General features: G+C 39.2%; 2 protein-coding genes across 2 annotated transcripts in view; one reads left to right on the top strand and one right to left on the bottom strand.

The window, feature by feature from the left end:
• Window positions 1–519: 519 nt before the first annotated feature.
• LOC125280935 (olfactory receptor-like protein OLF4) lies at window positions 520–6,437 on the top strand (the record flags this gene model as incomplete). The annotated part of the gene is made up of 2 exons (XM_048211711.1): window positions 520–1,025; window positions 6,368–6,437. Coding segments are annotated over 2 exons (576 nt in total), but the record flags the coding sequence as incomplete, so codon positions are not given.
• Window positions 6,438–10,629: 4,192 nt separating this feature from the next.
• The window catches only part of LOC125280934 (olfactory receptor 7A17-like), a 4,582-nt gene continuing 1,098 nt past the window's right edge, over window positions 10,630–14,113 (bottom strand). The window contains exon 2 of the mRNA XM_048211710.1: window positions 10,630–11,575. Within this exon, the coding sequence (XP_048067667.1) occupies window positions 10,630–11,575 (946 nt within the window). The remainder of the gene's footprint in view (window positions 11,576–14,113) is intronic.

Below are 14,113 nucleotides of genomic sequence, written 5' to 3' on the forward strand. Positions count from 1 at the left end.
GGCTCTTTAGCACCCTCTAATTTATGACTAGGAATTTCCAAAACAGGTCGACCCTCTATTTTTTCCTCAAATGCTTCAAATAACTTCTTATTCAAACTGTAAAATGACTGATCTTTTGGGGATATATCTGATGTTGGGATGGAAATCGCTAAACAGAGAGGACATAGGGATCCCCTCAAGGGACCCAGATCCATTCACAAAATATTGAAATGAGTTTCTTGACTGGAAAATATACATTGTGGCATTTCTAGAATCTGAGCAATGTGCATTTGTATGAAAATTTGTCCTGTTATTTTCTCCTGTGCTGGTAGTCACCTCCACCACATGGATGCAGGAAACTATACAAGAATTTCAGAGTTTCTTCTTCTGGGACTTTCAGAGGAAGCAGAACTGCAGCCCCTCATTTTTGGGCTTTTCCTCATTATGTACCTGATCACTGTGTTTGGAAACCTGCTCATCATCCTGGCCGTCAGTTCTGACTCCCACCTCCACACCCCCATGTACTTCTTCCTGGCCAACCTGTCCTTTGTAGACATCTGTTCCACCTCCACCACCATCCCCAAGATGCTGTGGAACATCCAGACTCAGAGGAAAGTGATCACTTATGAAGACTGCATCAGCCAGATATACTTTTTCATACTGTTTGGAGGATTAGACAACTTCCTTCTGGCTGCGATGGCTTATGACCACTTTGTGGCCATCTGTCACCCCATGCACTACATGGCCATCATGAATCCCCAGATCTGCAGACTGTTGGTTCTGGTGTCCTGGATCATGAGTGCCCTCTATTCTTTGTTACACACCTCAATGGTGCTATGGCTGTCCTTCTGTACAGTCATAAAAATCCCCCATTTTTTCTGTGAACTCAATCAGATGATACAACTTGCATGTTCTGACACCTTTCTCAATAACATGGTGATATATTTTGCAGCTGTGTTGCTGGGTGGTGGTCCCCTCCTTGGGATCCTTTACTCTTACTCTAAGATAGTTTCCTCCATACTTGGGATCTCATCAACTCAGGGCAAGTATAAAGCATTTTCCACCTGTGTGTCTCACCTCTCAGTTGTCTCCTTATTTGTTGTACGAGCCTAGGAGTGTACCTTAGCTCTGCTGCTACCCAGAGCTCCCATGCAAGTGCTGTGGCCTCGGTGATGTACACGGTGGTCATGCCCATGCTGAACCCCTTCATCTACAGTCTGAGGAACAAAGAAATAAAGAGGGCCTTGATGAGATTCTCTGGATGGGCAGGTCTAAAAGGGCCAGTTGTCCTGGGGCTGAAAACGTGCACAGGATTGCAGAGCCCATAGCCTAAGCCAAGTGTTGATGTTTTTTGTTTGTTTGTTTGTTTGTTTGTTTTGTTTTTTATCAGATTCTGGAAGTGGAACATGACTTTTCTATTTTTTTTCTGGGAATTTGTTTTTATTATTTTTCCCTCTCTGTATAATTTATGTAACTTACTTTATTAAGCTTTGTGATATCTCTGATATCCAAGAGATTTTCCCTTTGTCATTTTCCTACTCTCAATGGTATTCCTAACCTCACATGTGAAATATTTGGAAATTCTCATTTATTCAAAGGACTACATGGATCTGTTAAAAGTAATTTCTTTTTAAATAAAATACATCATAGTATTATTTCTTTTGTTTGACTGAATATTACTCCTGTGGAAAATACACTCTTGGTCACCACAGCTATTACATAACAGAGAAAAATCTGAGGCTGTGCTTCACTTTTCTGAAGATCATTCCTCTGTCTATCGCTACCTTCACTGCTCTTCCAAAGAATGCAGACTTTGATGTACTGGTGGTTCTAGCAGATCATGGGGATTTTTCTACACATTAGGATCCTGTTATTATACAGCTTGTGTCCACCATGCCTGCCATAGTCTCTGGCAAATGAAATGATAATAAAATACATGTGTCCAAGTGGAATCTACACAGAAAGACAAATATGGAAAATATCGATCAACATAATAAGACCTTAGAATCACACTTGACTTTAAGGATGATGAAGCAGAATATTAAATCATACATATATTTCTATGCAGAGTATTTCTTTCTTAGCCACTTCATCTACTCATTGATTTATGGAATATCAGAATCCATTTGTAAGGTGTATTCATTAAGATGAAACACTGGTGGCATTTTTGGGGTTTAACTAAATTATTTTCTAGGATTTTGATGGATTCCTGTCTCACATCGAGGTCTTTCATCCATTTGGAGTTTATCGTTGTGTATGGTGTGAGGAAGTGGTCAACTTTCATTCTTTTGCATGTAGCTGTCCAATTTTCCCAGCACCATTTATTGAAGACTGTCTTTTTTCCACTGGATGTTTTTTCCTGCTTTGTCAAAGATTAGTTGCCCAAAGAGCCGAGGGTCCATATCTGGGTTCTCTATTCTGTTCCATTGGTCTATGTGTCTGTTTTTGTGCCAGTACCATGCTCTCTTTGTGATCACACCTTTGTAGTACAGCTTGAAATCCGGCATTGTGATGCCCCTAGCTTTTTTTTTTTTTTTTTTTTTTTTTTTTCCCTTTTCAACACTTCCTTGGTGATTTGGGGCCTTTTCTGGTTCCACACAAATTTAAGGGCAGTTTGTTCCAGTTTTTTGAAAAATGTCATTGATAGGCAGCAACCTCTACGACATCGGCCACAACAACCTTTTTCATGACACATCTCCAAAGGCAAGAGAAACAAAAGATAAAATGAACTTGTGCGACTTCATCAAGATAAAAAGCATCTGCACAGCCAAGGAAACAGTCAGAAAAACTAAGAGGCAGCCCACAGAATGGAAGAAGATATTTGCAAATGACACTACAGATAAAAGACTGGTATCCAAGATCTACAAAGAACTTCTCAAACTCAATACACAAGAAACAAATAAACAAATCAAAAAATGGGCAGAAGATATGAATAGACACTTTTCCAATGATGACATACAAATGGCTAACAGACACATGAAAAAATGTTCAACATCATTAGCCATCAGGGAAATTCAAATCAAAACCACACTGAAATACCACCTTACACCATTTAGAATGGCAAAAAGTGACAAGACAAGAAACAATAATTGTTGGAGAGGATGTGGAGAAAGGGGATCCCTCCTACATTGTTGGTGGGAATGTAGGTTGGTGCAGCCACTCTGGAAAACAGTGTGGAAGTCCCTTAAAAAGTTAAAAATGGACCTACCCTACGATCCAGCCATTGCACTACTGGGTATTTACCTCAAAGATAAAGACATAGTGAAGAGAAGGGCCATATGCACCCCAATGTTCATAGCGGCATTGTCCACAAAGCTAAATCGTGAATGGAGCCGAGATGCCCTTCAACAGATGACTGGATTAAGAAGATGTAGTCCATGTATACAATGGAATATTACTCAGCTATCAGAAAGAACGATTTCTCAACATTTGCTGCAACATGGATGACACTGGAGAAGATAACACTAAATGAAATAAGTCAAGCAGAGAAAGACAATTATCATATGATTTCTCTCATCTATGGAACATAAGAACTAGGAAGATTGTTAGGGGATGAAAGGGATAAAGAAGGGGGGGTAATCAGAAGGGGAAATGAAGCATGATAGACTATGGACTCTGAGAAACAAACTGAGGGCTTCAGAGGGGAGGGAGTTGGGGGAATGGGATAGGCTGATGATGGGTAGTAAGGAGGGCACATATTGCATGGTGCACTGGGTGTTATACGCAGCTAATGAATCATCAGAGTTTACATCAAAACCAGGGATATACTGTATGGTGACATAATATAATAAAAAATATTATAATAAAAAAGAAAAAGAAAAAGAAGTACTTGTTAATGATTTCTGGGTGCTCTGGGCCAAGGGCCTTTAGATATTCTCTGTTTTTTGTTTTGTTTTATGCCCCATTTTGTTTTGTTTTGTTTTGTTTTTTATCATATAGGGTGTTTTTTGGTTTTGATAATTTGGCCTCCACTCACTTATATTTTCAAATTCATAAGAATATTTTGTTACCTAATTTGATCAAAGATATTTTTTGGTTTTTGTTTGTTTGTTTTTTGTGTTGGTTGTTTATTTCATTTTGATTTAATTCAAGGAGAATAAAAAGCTACTCCCCAGCCAAAAAAAAAAAAAAAAAGAAGTGCACTATGACCCAGCAATTGCACTACTAGGTATTTACCCAAAAAATACAAAAATACTAATTCAAAGAGATACATGCACCCCAATGCTTATAGCAACATTATCTGCAATAGCCAAATTATGGAAACAGCCCAAGTGTTCTTTAGTAGATGAATGGATAAAAAAGACATTATAACAATATATGTTCTTCCAATCCATGATCATGGAATGTTTTTCCATTTCCTTGTGTCTTCCTCAATTTCTTTAATAAGTGTTCTTTAGTTTTCAGAGTATATATCCTTTACCTCCTGGTTAGGTTTATTCCTAGGTATCTTATGGGGTTTGGTAAAAACATATAGTGTTCCTAAAAGAATTCATTATCCTATCTATAGAATACAAATATTAGCAAGGAAGTATGTTTCTTGAATCACTTACTATATTCCTATAGTACAAAGAGATGTATACACATTGAGTTATTATTAAATGTAAATATGAACACACCAACATATATCTCTCCCTCTATCCTTCTTTCTGCCCCTCTGCTGGCAACCTGATAAGTCCTGACATTTCTCAGAGACAGCTTAACAATCACATGTCCAAAATGGTTCTTTCCAATTAATGATAACAAAAGTAAACTCATAAATTGTTTAGTTCTTTAGCTGTACTTTTTATCATACATTGTCACCTCAGGACATCCAAAAAGCTTAGATGTTAGTTTACTAATTAGTTAGTATGTTAACTAACTGGAATTTAAATAAAAACTAAAAAAAATAGTATACTTATTTTAATGAGTACTTAGAAATATATAGAATTGTTGAATCATTATATTGTATCACTAAACTAATAAAACACTGTTGTTAATTGTACTTCAATTTAAGACTGTGGACTCTGGGAAACAAACTGAGGGCTTCAGAGGGGAGGGAGGAGGGGGATTGGGATAGGCTGGTAATGGGTAGTAAGGAGGGCACGTATTGCATGGAGCACTGGGTGTTATACTCAAACAGTGAATCATGGAACACTGCATCAAAAACTAAGGATGTACTGTATGGTGACTAACATAACATAACAAAAAATTTAAAAAAAAATTAAAGACACAATTTAAAAAATTAAAAAGTCAAAAAGATAAGATAACTTTCAAGTTTGTAATTAAATAACATTCACTAATACTTAGAAAATTATGTCCTGAAGAATATTAGCTGATACATGTTTTGTAGGGAGGTATTCTTTTTTTCCGCATTTACACCTTTATTTTTTTTATTTTCTAAGTATCAACAAATGTTATTTAATTACTAACTTGAAAGCTAGTATGCAATTGCCAACAATTTAATGCAGTCAAAGAGGATCAGAAGAAAGCATTCAGAGCTACAACACACAATATGTTAGTCTCGCAAAATATAAACAACTAAATCTAAAGTTGCAAAGGGTACGAAAAGCAAATGTTAAATAATAATCTATTATAGCCAGACTTTCATGTACCAAGGAGTGCAGATTACCTAAGAGTGAGCCTCTGTTGAAAACGACAATTGTTTTCTTTAAATAGTAGAATTTTATATATTCATTTACAAACTATGTCAAAGCCAAGACCTCTCTGGTCATTAGCTACACAGAAGATAAAGAAGCATAGATGCATGTGTTTGAATTCCTAGGGCCTTTCATAAATAAACTCCTGCATGCTTACATCTACTGAAATTTTAAGGTGCATTCTGAGGGAATTCAAACACTGAGACCTGGGACCACAATATGAAGTGAAGCAACTCTACCCACAGAAACGGAACTGTGAATAAGGTACCTACGATATGTGTGCATGGGCAAAACTTGAGGCAGGTTCCTAAATAATAAAATGCTGTTAAATTTTTTAAGTTACTAAGTAAAGAATTTTCTTTCTTTAAAAAATAAGATAAGATGACTGAATATAATAAATAAATAAATAATTAATTAATTAATTATAAACAAGATAAAATGCTTACCTATGATTGTCCAGGTGGGACGAAGGTAATGACAACAGTCCTGCAAATGTTGATGAGAGCGACAAAAGAGTTGGTGTCAGAGAGACTTTGAAAATGCTGCCCTGCTCTCTCTGAAGGTGGAAGAAGGTCCATGAGTCCAGGAATGCAGGCGGCCAGCAAGAGAGCCTGGAATTGGAAAACAAACAGACCCTCCCTTCAGCTTGTAGAAGGAACTCAGCCCTGCAGACATCTTGCTATTAGCCCGATGAGACTCCTTCCGAGCTTCTGACTCCGGAACTGTAAGAGCACATGTGTGTTTGTTTTTAGCAACGAGTGTGGGGATATTTTACCACAGCAGGAGGATTCTCATATGGGCATAGTCAACACAATTATTTGAGGTAACGGAGTTTAAGCCTCTCAATTCACTTATCAGCTTACCTTGGATAAGGACAACTTACATTAAAAACCCACAGTAGGTAGAAAGGAAATTTTAAATTGATTTGGAGATATTCTGCCCCATCACCTGGTGCAGTGAGTTCCTTGTGGCACCTGACTATGGGACCTTTGAGACAGTGACATAGGAAAGAAACTCATGATCAAAATTAAGGTCAACCATCACAGTTTAAATCTTTTTCTGTATTTCTGCATCATTTTATTTTACATAAATTGAAAAGTTCATTCTTTTTTTAGTGCTATCCTCTCCAGCTTTCTCAAGATTCCTTTCAACATAAGAGATGAGATCATATATGCAACTGTGTGTACACATGTGATGAGCTTATTTGAAAGATGATGCATGGAAACACACACATACACAAGACACAACTGTTACCCTCAAATGTTTTCTTTGAGGTAAAATAGTAAGTTCCACACATTTTATTCATTCCCCACAATGTCCATATGAAGTCATGTTTAGAATCCCATGTTACCTTCAGAAATAGGGAATATGATGCTCAGGATGCTTAAATGTTTAGTAATTACCTCCCAAAGCAGTTAAAACTTATGTACAGCCTTAACTCATATACAAATAGAAACTTGCGGCATGTACTCTTCATTTTTGTGGAGCTCCTTTAATTCACCAATGTGTACATTTCACATATGCAGGTTATTGTTGTAATTGTACACCAATGATTGATTCAGTGAAACAAGCCTAATGGTGCATGGCTGCGGGTACGATCTAGAGCACAGGTAGCTGACTCTCACTTAGGAGGGGTAAAAAAAAACACATTTCTAATGGGGAAGAAAGCCAGCTGTTCACTATGGATATATGAACAATGGAATTAAATTTAAGTAATTCACATGATAAACCAATTTTTCTATGAATACAAGATTAACCTACATATGGAAACGTAGTAATAAGAGGCAATATTACCTGAAGACAGAAGAACACCACAACCACAAACAACATCATGGATGAGTCTTAGAAAAATATGTAGATGGGCACCTGGGTGGCTCAATCAGTTGAGCATCTGACTTTTGATTTCAGCTCAGGTCATGATCCTAAAGTCCTGGGATTGATCTCTGTGTCAGACTCCCTGCTCAGTGGAGAGCCTGATTCTCCTCCTCCCTCTTCACCCCCCCACTTATGTTCTCTCTCTCTTTCCCTCTCTTTCACTCGCTCTTACTCTTTCTATCTCAAATAAATAAATATTTAAAAAAATAAAGAAACGCAACATAGAGATTCACTCCTGACTCCAGACCCATGAGGACCCAGCAGAGATCAGAAACGCTCCCCAGCACATAATTCCATTTGATTGTAAAGGTATTATGCTATCCCATTTGACAAAGACAGACTGTTACACAGAGGGAGCTGACTGACACAATCATCCGAGTGAACAGACCCGAGGCAGTTAGAACTTGTGCTTTTTATCTGTGGCATATGATCTGACATTAAGGAGAACAGTCATGGTGTTTCTGTTACTCAAGTTCATTTCCGATGACATGATGAACAAGTGACTATATGTGGGCTCCCTTCCAGTTCACTTCAAGAGTACAAAAGACATGCACGTTCGTGCAGAAGAACCGGTGACTCTGAACCACAGGACTAGCAGGACATCCAGCTCTTGTGTGAAGCATCCTCTGGACATGCAGGGGGAAGAGATTTCTGAGGAGGAAGAAGGTGCACAATGGACACTACTGATATTGCTCATTCTCTATCCCTTAGCATTTGTTAGAAATACTAGGAATAGGGTGTTATTTCATGGAACAATAGAGATAGTCATATTAGCAGGTAGCAGTGGAAGTTTTCAAGTAGAAACAGTAAGATAACTGTGATAAAACATAGAAGAAACTAAGCAATCCTTCACCTCAATGAATAAACCCCTTCCGGTGTGGACACTAATCTTCCGTGCTTCCCAATGCATGCACAGCATGAAAAATAAATATTTTGGATCGTAATAAAATGGGTGGTGTGAAATGTGCACACTTTTATTTAATTTTTTATTATTTTAATTCCAGCGTAATTAACATACAGTTTTATATTAGCTTCAGGTGTACAATACAGTGATTCAGCAATTCTCTACATTACTCAGTGCTCAACACGATAACTGTACTCTTAATCCCCATCACCTACGTCACCCATTCTCCCACCCATCTCCCCTCTGGCAACCTCACCACTTTCTTCTCCATATTAAAGAGTCTGTTCTTTTGTTTGTCTCTTTTTTCTTTCTTTGTTTGTTTTGTTTCCTAAATTCTATATATGAATGAAATCATACAGTATTTGTTTTTCTGTGACTGACTGATTTTACCTAGCATTATACCCTCTATAACCAACTATGTTACAAATGGCTACGTCAAAATTAAAAGCTTTTCCACAGTGAAGGAAGCAAACAACAAACAAAAAGATAACTTACTGAATGGGAGAAGGTATTTGTGAGTGATATATCCAATAAGGGGTTAATATCCAAAACATATGAAGAACTTATACAACTCAACACTAAAAAAATAAATATATAATAATTCAATTTAAAAATGGCCAGAAGACATGAAAACATTTCTCCCAAGAAGACACATAAATGTCCAACAGACACGTGAAAAGATGTTCAAAATCACTCATTATCAGGGAAATGCATTCAAAAACACAATGAGATATCACCTCACACCCGTCAGAATGGATAAAGTGAAAGCCACAAGGAACAATAAGTGTTGCTGGGGATGTGGAGTAAGAGAAACCTTTGCACACTGTTGGTGGGAATGCAAACTGGAGAAGCCAATGCGGAAAACAGAATAGAAATTCATCAAAAAAGTGAAAATAGAAGTAGCATATGATCCAGTAATTACACTACTGGGCATTAACCCAAATAAAATGCATCCTCACGTTTACGGTCATCTCTGACACTGACACATATGAGGTCACGCTATTTATTCACATTTGTATTTCCATGTAGACTGCACTGGGAGACACATACTTGCTAACAGGTTTTGCCAGTGCCTATGGTGGGCATTCTGGACACACACGACATAGAATAAAACAAGACTAGTTAGAAACACGGTACCATGTTTGTAGAGTAAGTGCCTGACATTAAGCTTGAGTTCTGAAGCATCCATTTCAAGGACAACCATGCCGAATAAACATGTTGTCAGGTGTGGGACACTATCAGCCAGGCAGCTCCAGCCATGAAGCACCTCCTCAGAAAGCCCCGGGTAACCTCAATACTGACATATGAGTGACCCCACTTTCCCTTTCCATGCCAGAATTTCACTCCTATGTTTTAAAATCATAAATAGAGAGGGAACCTGCAAACTTCCACCCACCCTCCCATGGACCCCAGTAAAGGCAGTACCCCAGGTCTGGCCTTCATCTCTCTCTGAAACTCTGCACTCCCTCTCCCCCCAGACTTTTCTGCCTCTGCCCTCCAGGACCTGAGTACTAAACCTGGTTTTGTTAGAGTCTCTGATGGGTGCTGCTGAGGCCTGTCTTGCAGTCACAATGAGAACCCAAGGGCTGGTGCAGCCACAGCAGAGGCTCTGGTCAGGGAAGCATCAGTGGGAATGTCCACAAGCACAGGGGTGCAGGGGGTGCCCGGGCTTTCCTAGCCTGAGCATTCCTGCCAGGAGCCTAAGACTTAAAGGGGACAGTATTAGAATCCACATTATCAAGAAGAGGAGTGATGGTAGTGATGTAAAAAGATTGACAAACCCCAGGTGAAAACGGGTTTTTTATTCTCCTCTACAATTAAGTTATGTAAAGGGCTTAGTGGCCAAGTGTAGATTCTTCCATATGGGGAATGCAACTCATGATTATTCTTTGGGGAAATCTAGGGAAAATGTACTCGGCATGATATAAGTCATGTGAATTGAAATTACTTAAAGAAATCCAACATATCCCATGTAAGATACAGAAATTTCCAGGCATTTGTGACACAAAGTTGGGGAAAATATTGGGAACAGCCAAAAATGGACAAAGGGGAAACTGTGTATCAGAGAGAGTGGAACCTTAATAAAGTGAGTTACCTAAGTGTGTGGAGAAAATTAATTCAAACAAATGGAAATTCCAGGAAATAAATAGAAGGAACAGATTCTACTTCCATAGTCTGATCAAAAAATAATAGTTCCTGACTCCAAGTCTGTAAGCCCTGCAATCATGGGCACTCTTACAACATTGGATCCCCAATGATTCTTTTCAGAGTCCTCTTTATGTCTCTGTTCCTCAGGCTGTAGATGAAGGGGTTCAGCATGGGGGTGACCACCGTGTACATCACCGAGGCCACTGCACTTGCGTGGGAGCTCTGGGTAGCAGCAGAGCTAAGGTACACTCCTAGGCTCGTACAATAAAATAAGGAGACAACTGAGAGGTGAGATGCACAGGTGGAAAATGCTTTGTACTTCCCCTCAGCTGATTCAATTTCATGTATAAAGGAGACTATCTTAGAGTAAGAGTAAAGAATCCCAGCCAGGGAAGCACCACCCAACAATGCAACTGCAAAATGCATCACCATGTCATTAAGAAACTTGTCAGAAAAGGCAAGTTGGACCACCTGATTGATTTCACAGAAAAAGTGGGAGATTTCCACCAATCTACAGAAAGACAGCCACAACACCATTAAACTTTGTATTAAGGAATTCAGGGTACTCATCATCCAGGACACCAGAACAAACAGTACACAGTAGGTAGGTTTCATGATGACCGTGTAGTGCAGGGGGTGACAGATGGCCACAAAGCGGTCATAGGCCATCACAGCCAGAAGAAAGTTGTCCAATCCAGCCAAGAGCAGGAAAAAGTATATCTGAGTGATGCAACCTTCATAGGTTATGACTTTGCTCTGAGTCTGGATGTTCCACAGCATCTTGGGGACGGTGGTGGAGGTGAAACAGATGTCTACAAAGGACAGGTTGGCCAGGAAGAAGTACATGGGGGTGTGGAGGTGGGAGTCAGAGCTGACGGCCAGGATGAGGAGCAGGTTTCCAAACACAGTGATCAGGTACATAGAGAGGAAAAGCCCAAATATGAGGGGCTGTAGTTCTGGTTCCCCTGATAATCCCAGAAGAAGAAACACTGACATTCGTGTATCATTTCCTGGTTCCACGTGGTGGAGGTCACTACCAGGGAACAAAAAATAACTTGACTAATTTTCTCTATAATGAACATTACAAATATCATTGAAATTCTACAATTTTTATTTTACATTCACAGAGTCAATTTCCATAGGTTTTATATGAAATCTGTCCCCTCTCAAGACCTTCCCAGCTCTGAATAGGAACGTGCATCCCACCCTTGGCCTTTCCCCAAAGTACTGATGTATTTTATACTTTTAATGAGAAATTCTGTCACATGTTTGAGGAATAAACTTGAGTACTGACTGACCCCGAGGCAAAGAGTATAGATGTCAGGAAACAAGTGTCTGCACATTTAGTGGTGGAGAAGATAAGCAAATAAAAGATTGGATAGAATATCAGAAGGTGACAGGTGCTATGAAGAAATACAAAGTGGGATAAAAGGAAAGAGTGGATGGAGGTGTTAGTTTCCACAGGTTGCTCGGGCAGACCAGCCCATGTTTACACAAGGCCTCCTTCACGGAGGAGACAGCAGGAGACACCAAATTATCTGGGGAAATGTGTGCCCATCAGGGAGGACAACCAACACAAAGGCTCTGAGAAAATACTTGAGTTTTTTAAGTTAATTTTTAAATCCTGTGTGATTGACATATATGTTACATTGGTTTTGGGTGTACAACACAGTGACTCAACAATTTAAATGTTACACCCTGCTCAACACATGTGGAGCTGCCATCTGTCACCACACAACACTATGACAATATTACTGACTATAGTCCCTAGGCTGTGCCTTTTATTCCCATGACTCATTCATTCTTTAACTGGAAGCCTGTATCTCTCACTACCCTTCACCATTCTGCTTTATATTTGTTCATTTATTGGTTTAAAAATCACTACCAGGCTATTGTCACCTCCAGCCACAATAATTAGGCAAACAGTGACAAATGGCAACCTGTAGATATCCAATTGTCTTTCTCCTAAAAATGTCAAACTGCATTCAAATTCCAGGAGTTTAATCTCTTATGATCCTGTAATCATGGGTCTCCATTTTAATAGGATCATATTGTGCCCAGTTTTTAAACAAACATAAAAGGGGCACCTGTGTGTCTCAGTCAGTTAAAGGTCTGCCTTCAGCTCAGGCCATGACCCTTGGGTCCTGGGTTCAAGACCCACATTGGCAGGGAGTCTGATTCTCCCTCTCCCACTCCCCCTGCTTGTGATCTCTTCTCTCTCCACCTTTTCTTCTTCTCTCCCTCTCTCAAGTAAAAGAAAGAAAGAAAGAAAGAAAGAAAGAAAGAAAGAAAGAAAGAAAGAAAGAAAAAGATAAAGAAACATAAAAAATATCAGTTGCAAAAATTTTTAGGAAGTGGGGAGAAAGATGAAATAAGCTCAGGGGGCCCCTAGAGATGGTGAGGAGGAGCAAATGTTCTTGGTTCTGCAACATTCCAACCCCAGTTACAGCTCTTAGATGCCCAGAATAATGAAGTAGCAAAAGGCAATTTATCCAAAGGAAAAAGTAGAGAGGATTTTACACTATCAGGTCATCTGACCCACTGAACATCCCACCAGAATAACAAGCAAAGGGAAGACACTCACAACTCACAAAAGGAAGTACACACAGTACAACAAAAGTGGGGGGTGTTCAAAGATTATTTGCTAAAAGAACTTTTCTAAATGATATAAAATGCAAAACTTTTATAATCAGAAACTCAGATTTTTATTTTAGATCTCTGCATATTTTCTATTTGAACTTGGAGGGCCAAACTGTTCTAAATGTTAATATCACCCCTCCAAAATAGTAGGGCTAGAGGTGTCCGTCATCTCAAGGTGGTTGGCAGAGTTAGGAAATATATGTAAAGAGCTTAGCATAGTTCCCTCTTGTTGATAATGAGTGCTTATCACTGATGATGAGGTTTGGCTGAGTTTTTTCTTCTCTCCAATGTCCCCATTGCTCCCTCACCTCTGGGTTTCCAGTTCCACAGCCTTCTTTGAGTTCCTTGTTGGCTCTCCACCTACCACAGGCTGACACCCTCTAGCCAATATTCACATTTACCCAGAGATATATTTCTATATTGCATTTAAGTTACTGTCTACCTCCCCACCTTAACCCCTCCCTGGTGACTTCCTGCTGGAGACTGAACCCCAAATTCCATAGCTTTGAACACTTGGCTTGCCTTTCCTAACCAATCCACTAGCTTCCCACTCATGCTGCCTCACCCACATCCATGTCACAAACACCGAACTTGAGTTGTAGATTCACCTGAAGCCCCAGTCTCCAGGCTCAGAGCCTCCATGTACCTGCTGCCTTCTGCTGGGAGTCGCCCACTGGTCTCTTAGTCATTATTCACCTCCTCTCTATCTTCACAATCCCATCACCTCTTTCAGACTGCAAGGAGTCATCTCCATGAACGTTTTTTTTTTTGTTTGTTTGTTTGTTTTTAACATTTCCACAAAAAAAGGACATTTTCTCTTGCAGTAATTTACATGTGGGGGTTATTGCTGTGTAACTTTTATTTAATTCTTTGTATGTTTCCCTGCCAGAATGTGAGTGCATGGGGCATGTTATACAGACTCCTGCCTTTT

Source organism: Ursus arctos, unplaced genomic scaffold (genome assembly GCF_023065955.2).
Source record: "Ursus arctos isolate Adak ecotype North America unplaced genomic scaffold, UrsArc2.0 scaffold_14, whole genome shotgun sequence".
NCBI classification, from domain to species: domain Eukaryota; kingdom Metazoa; phylum Chordata; class Mammalia; order Carnivora; family Ursidae; genus Ursus; species Ursus arctos.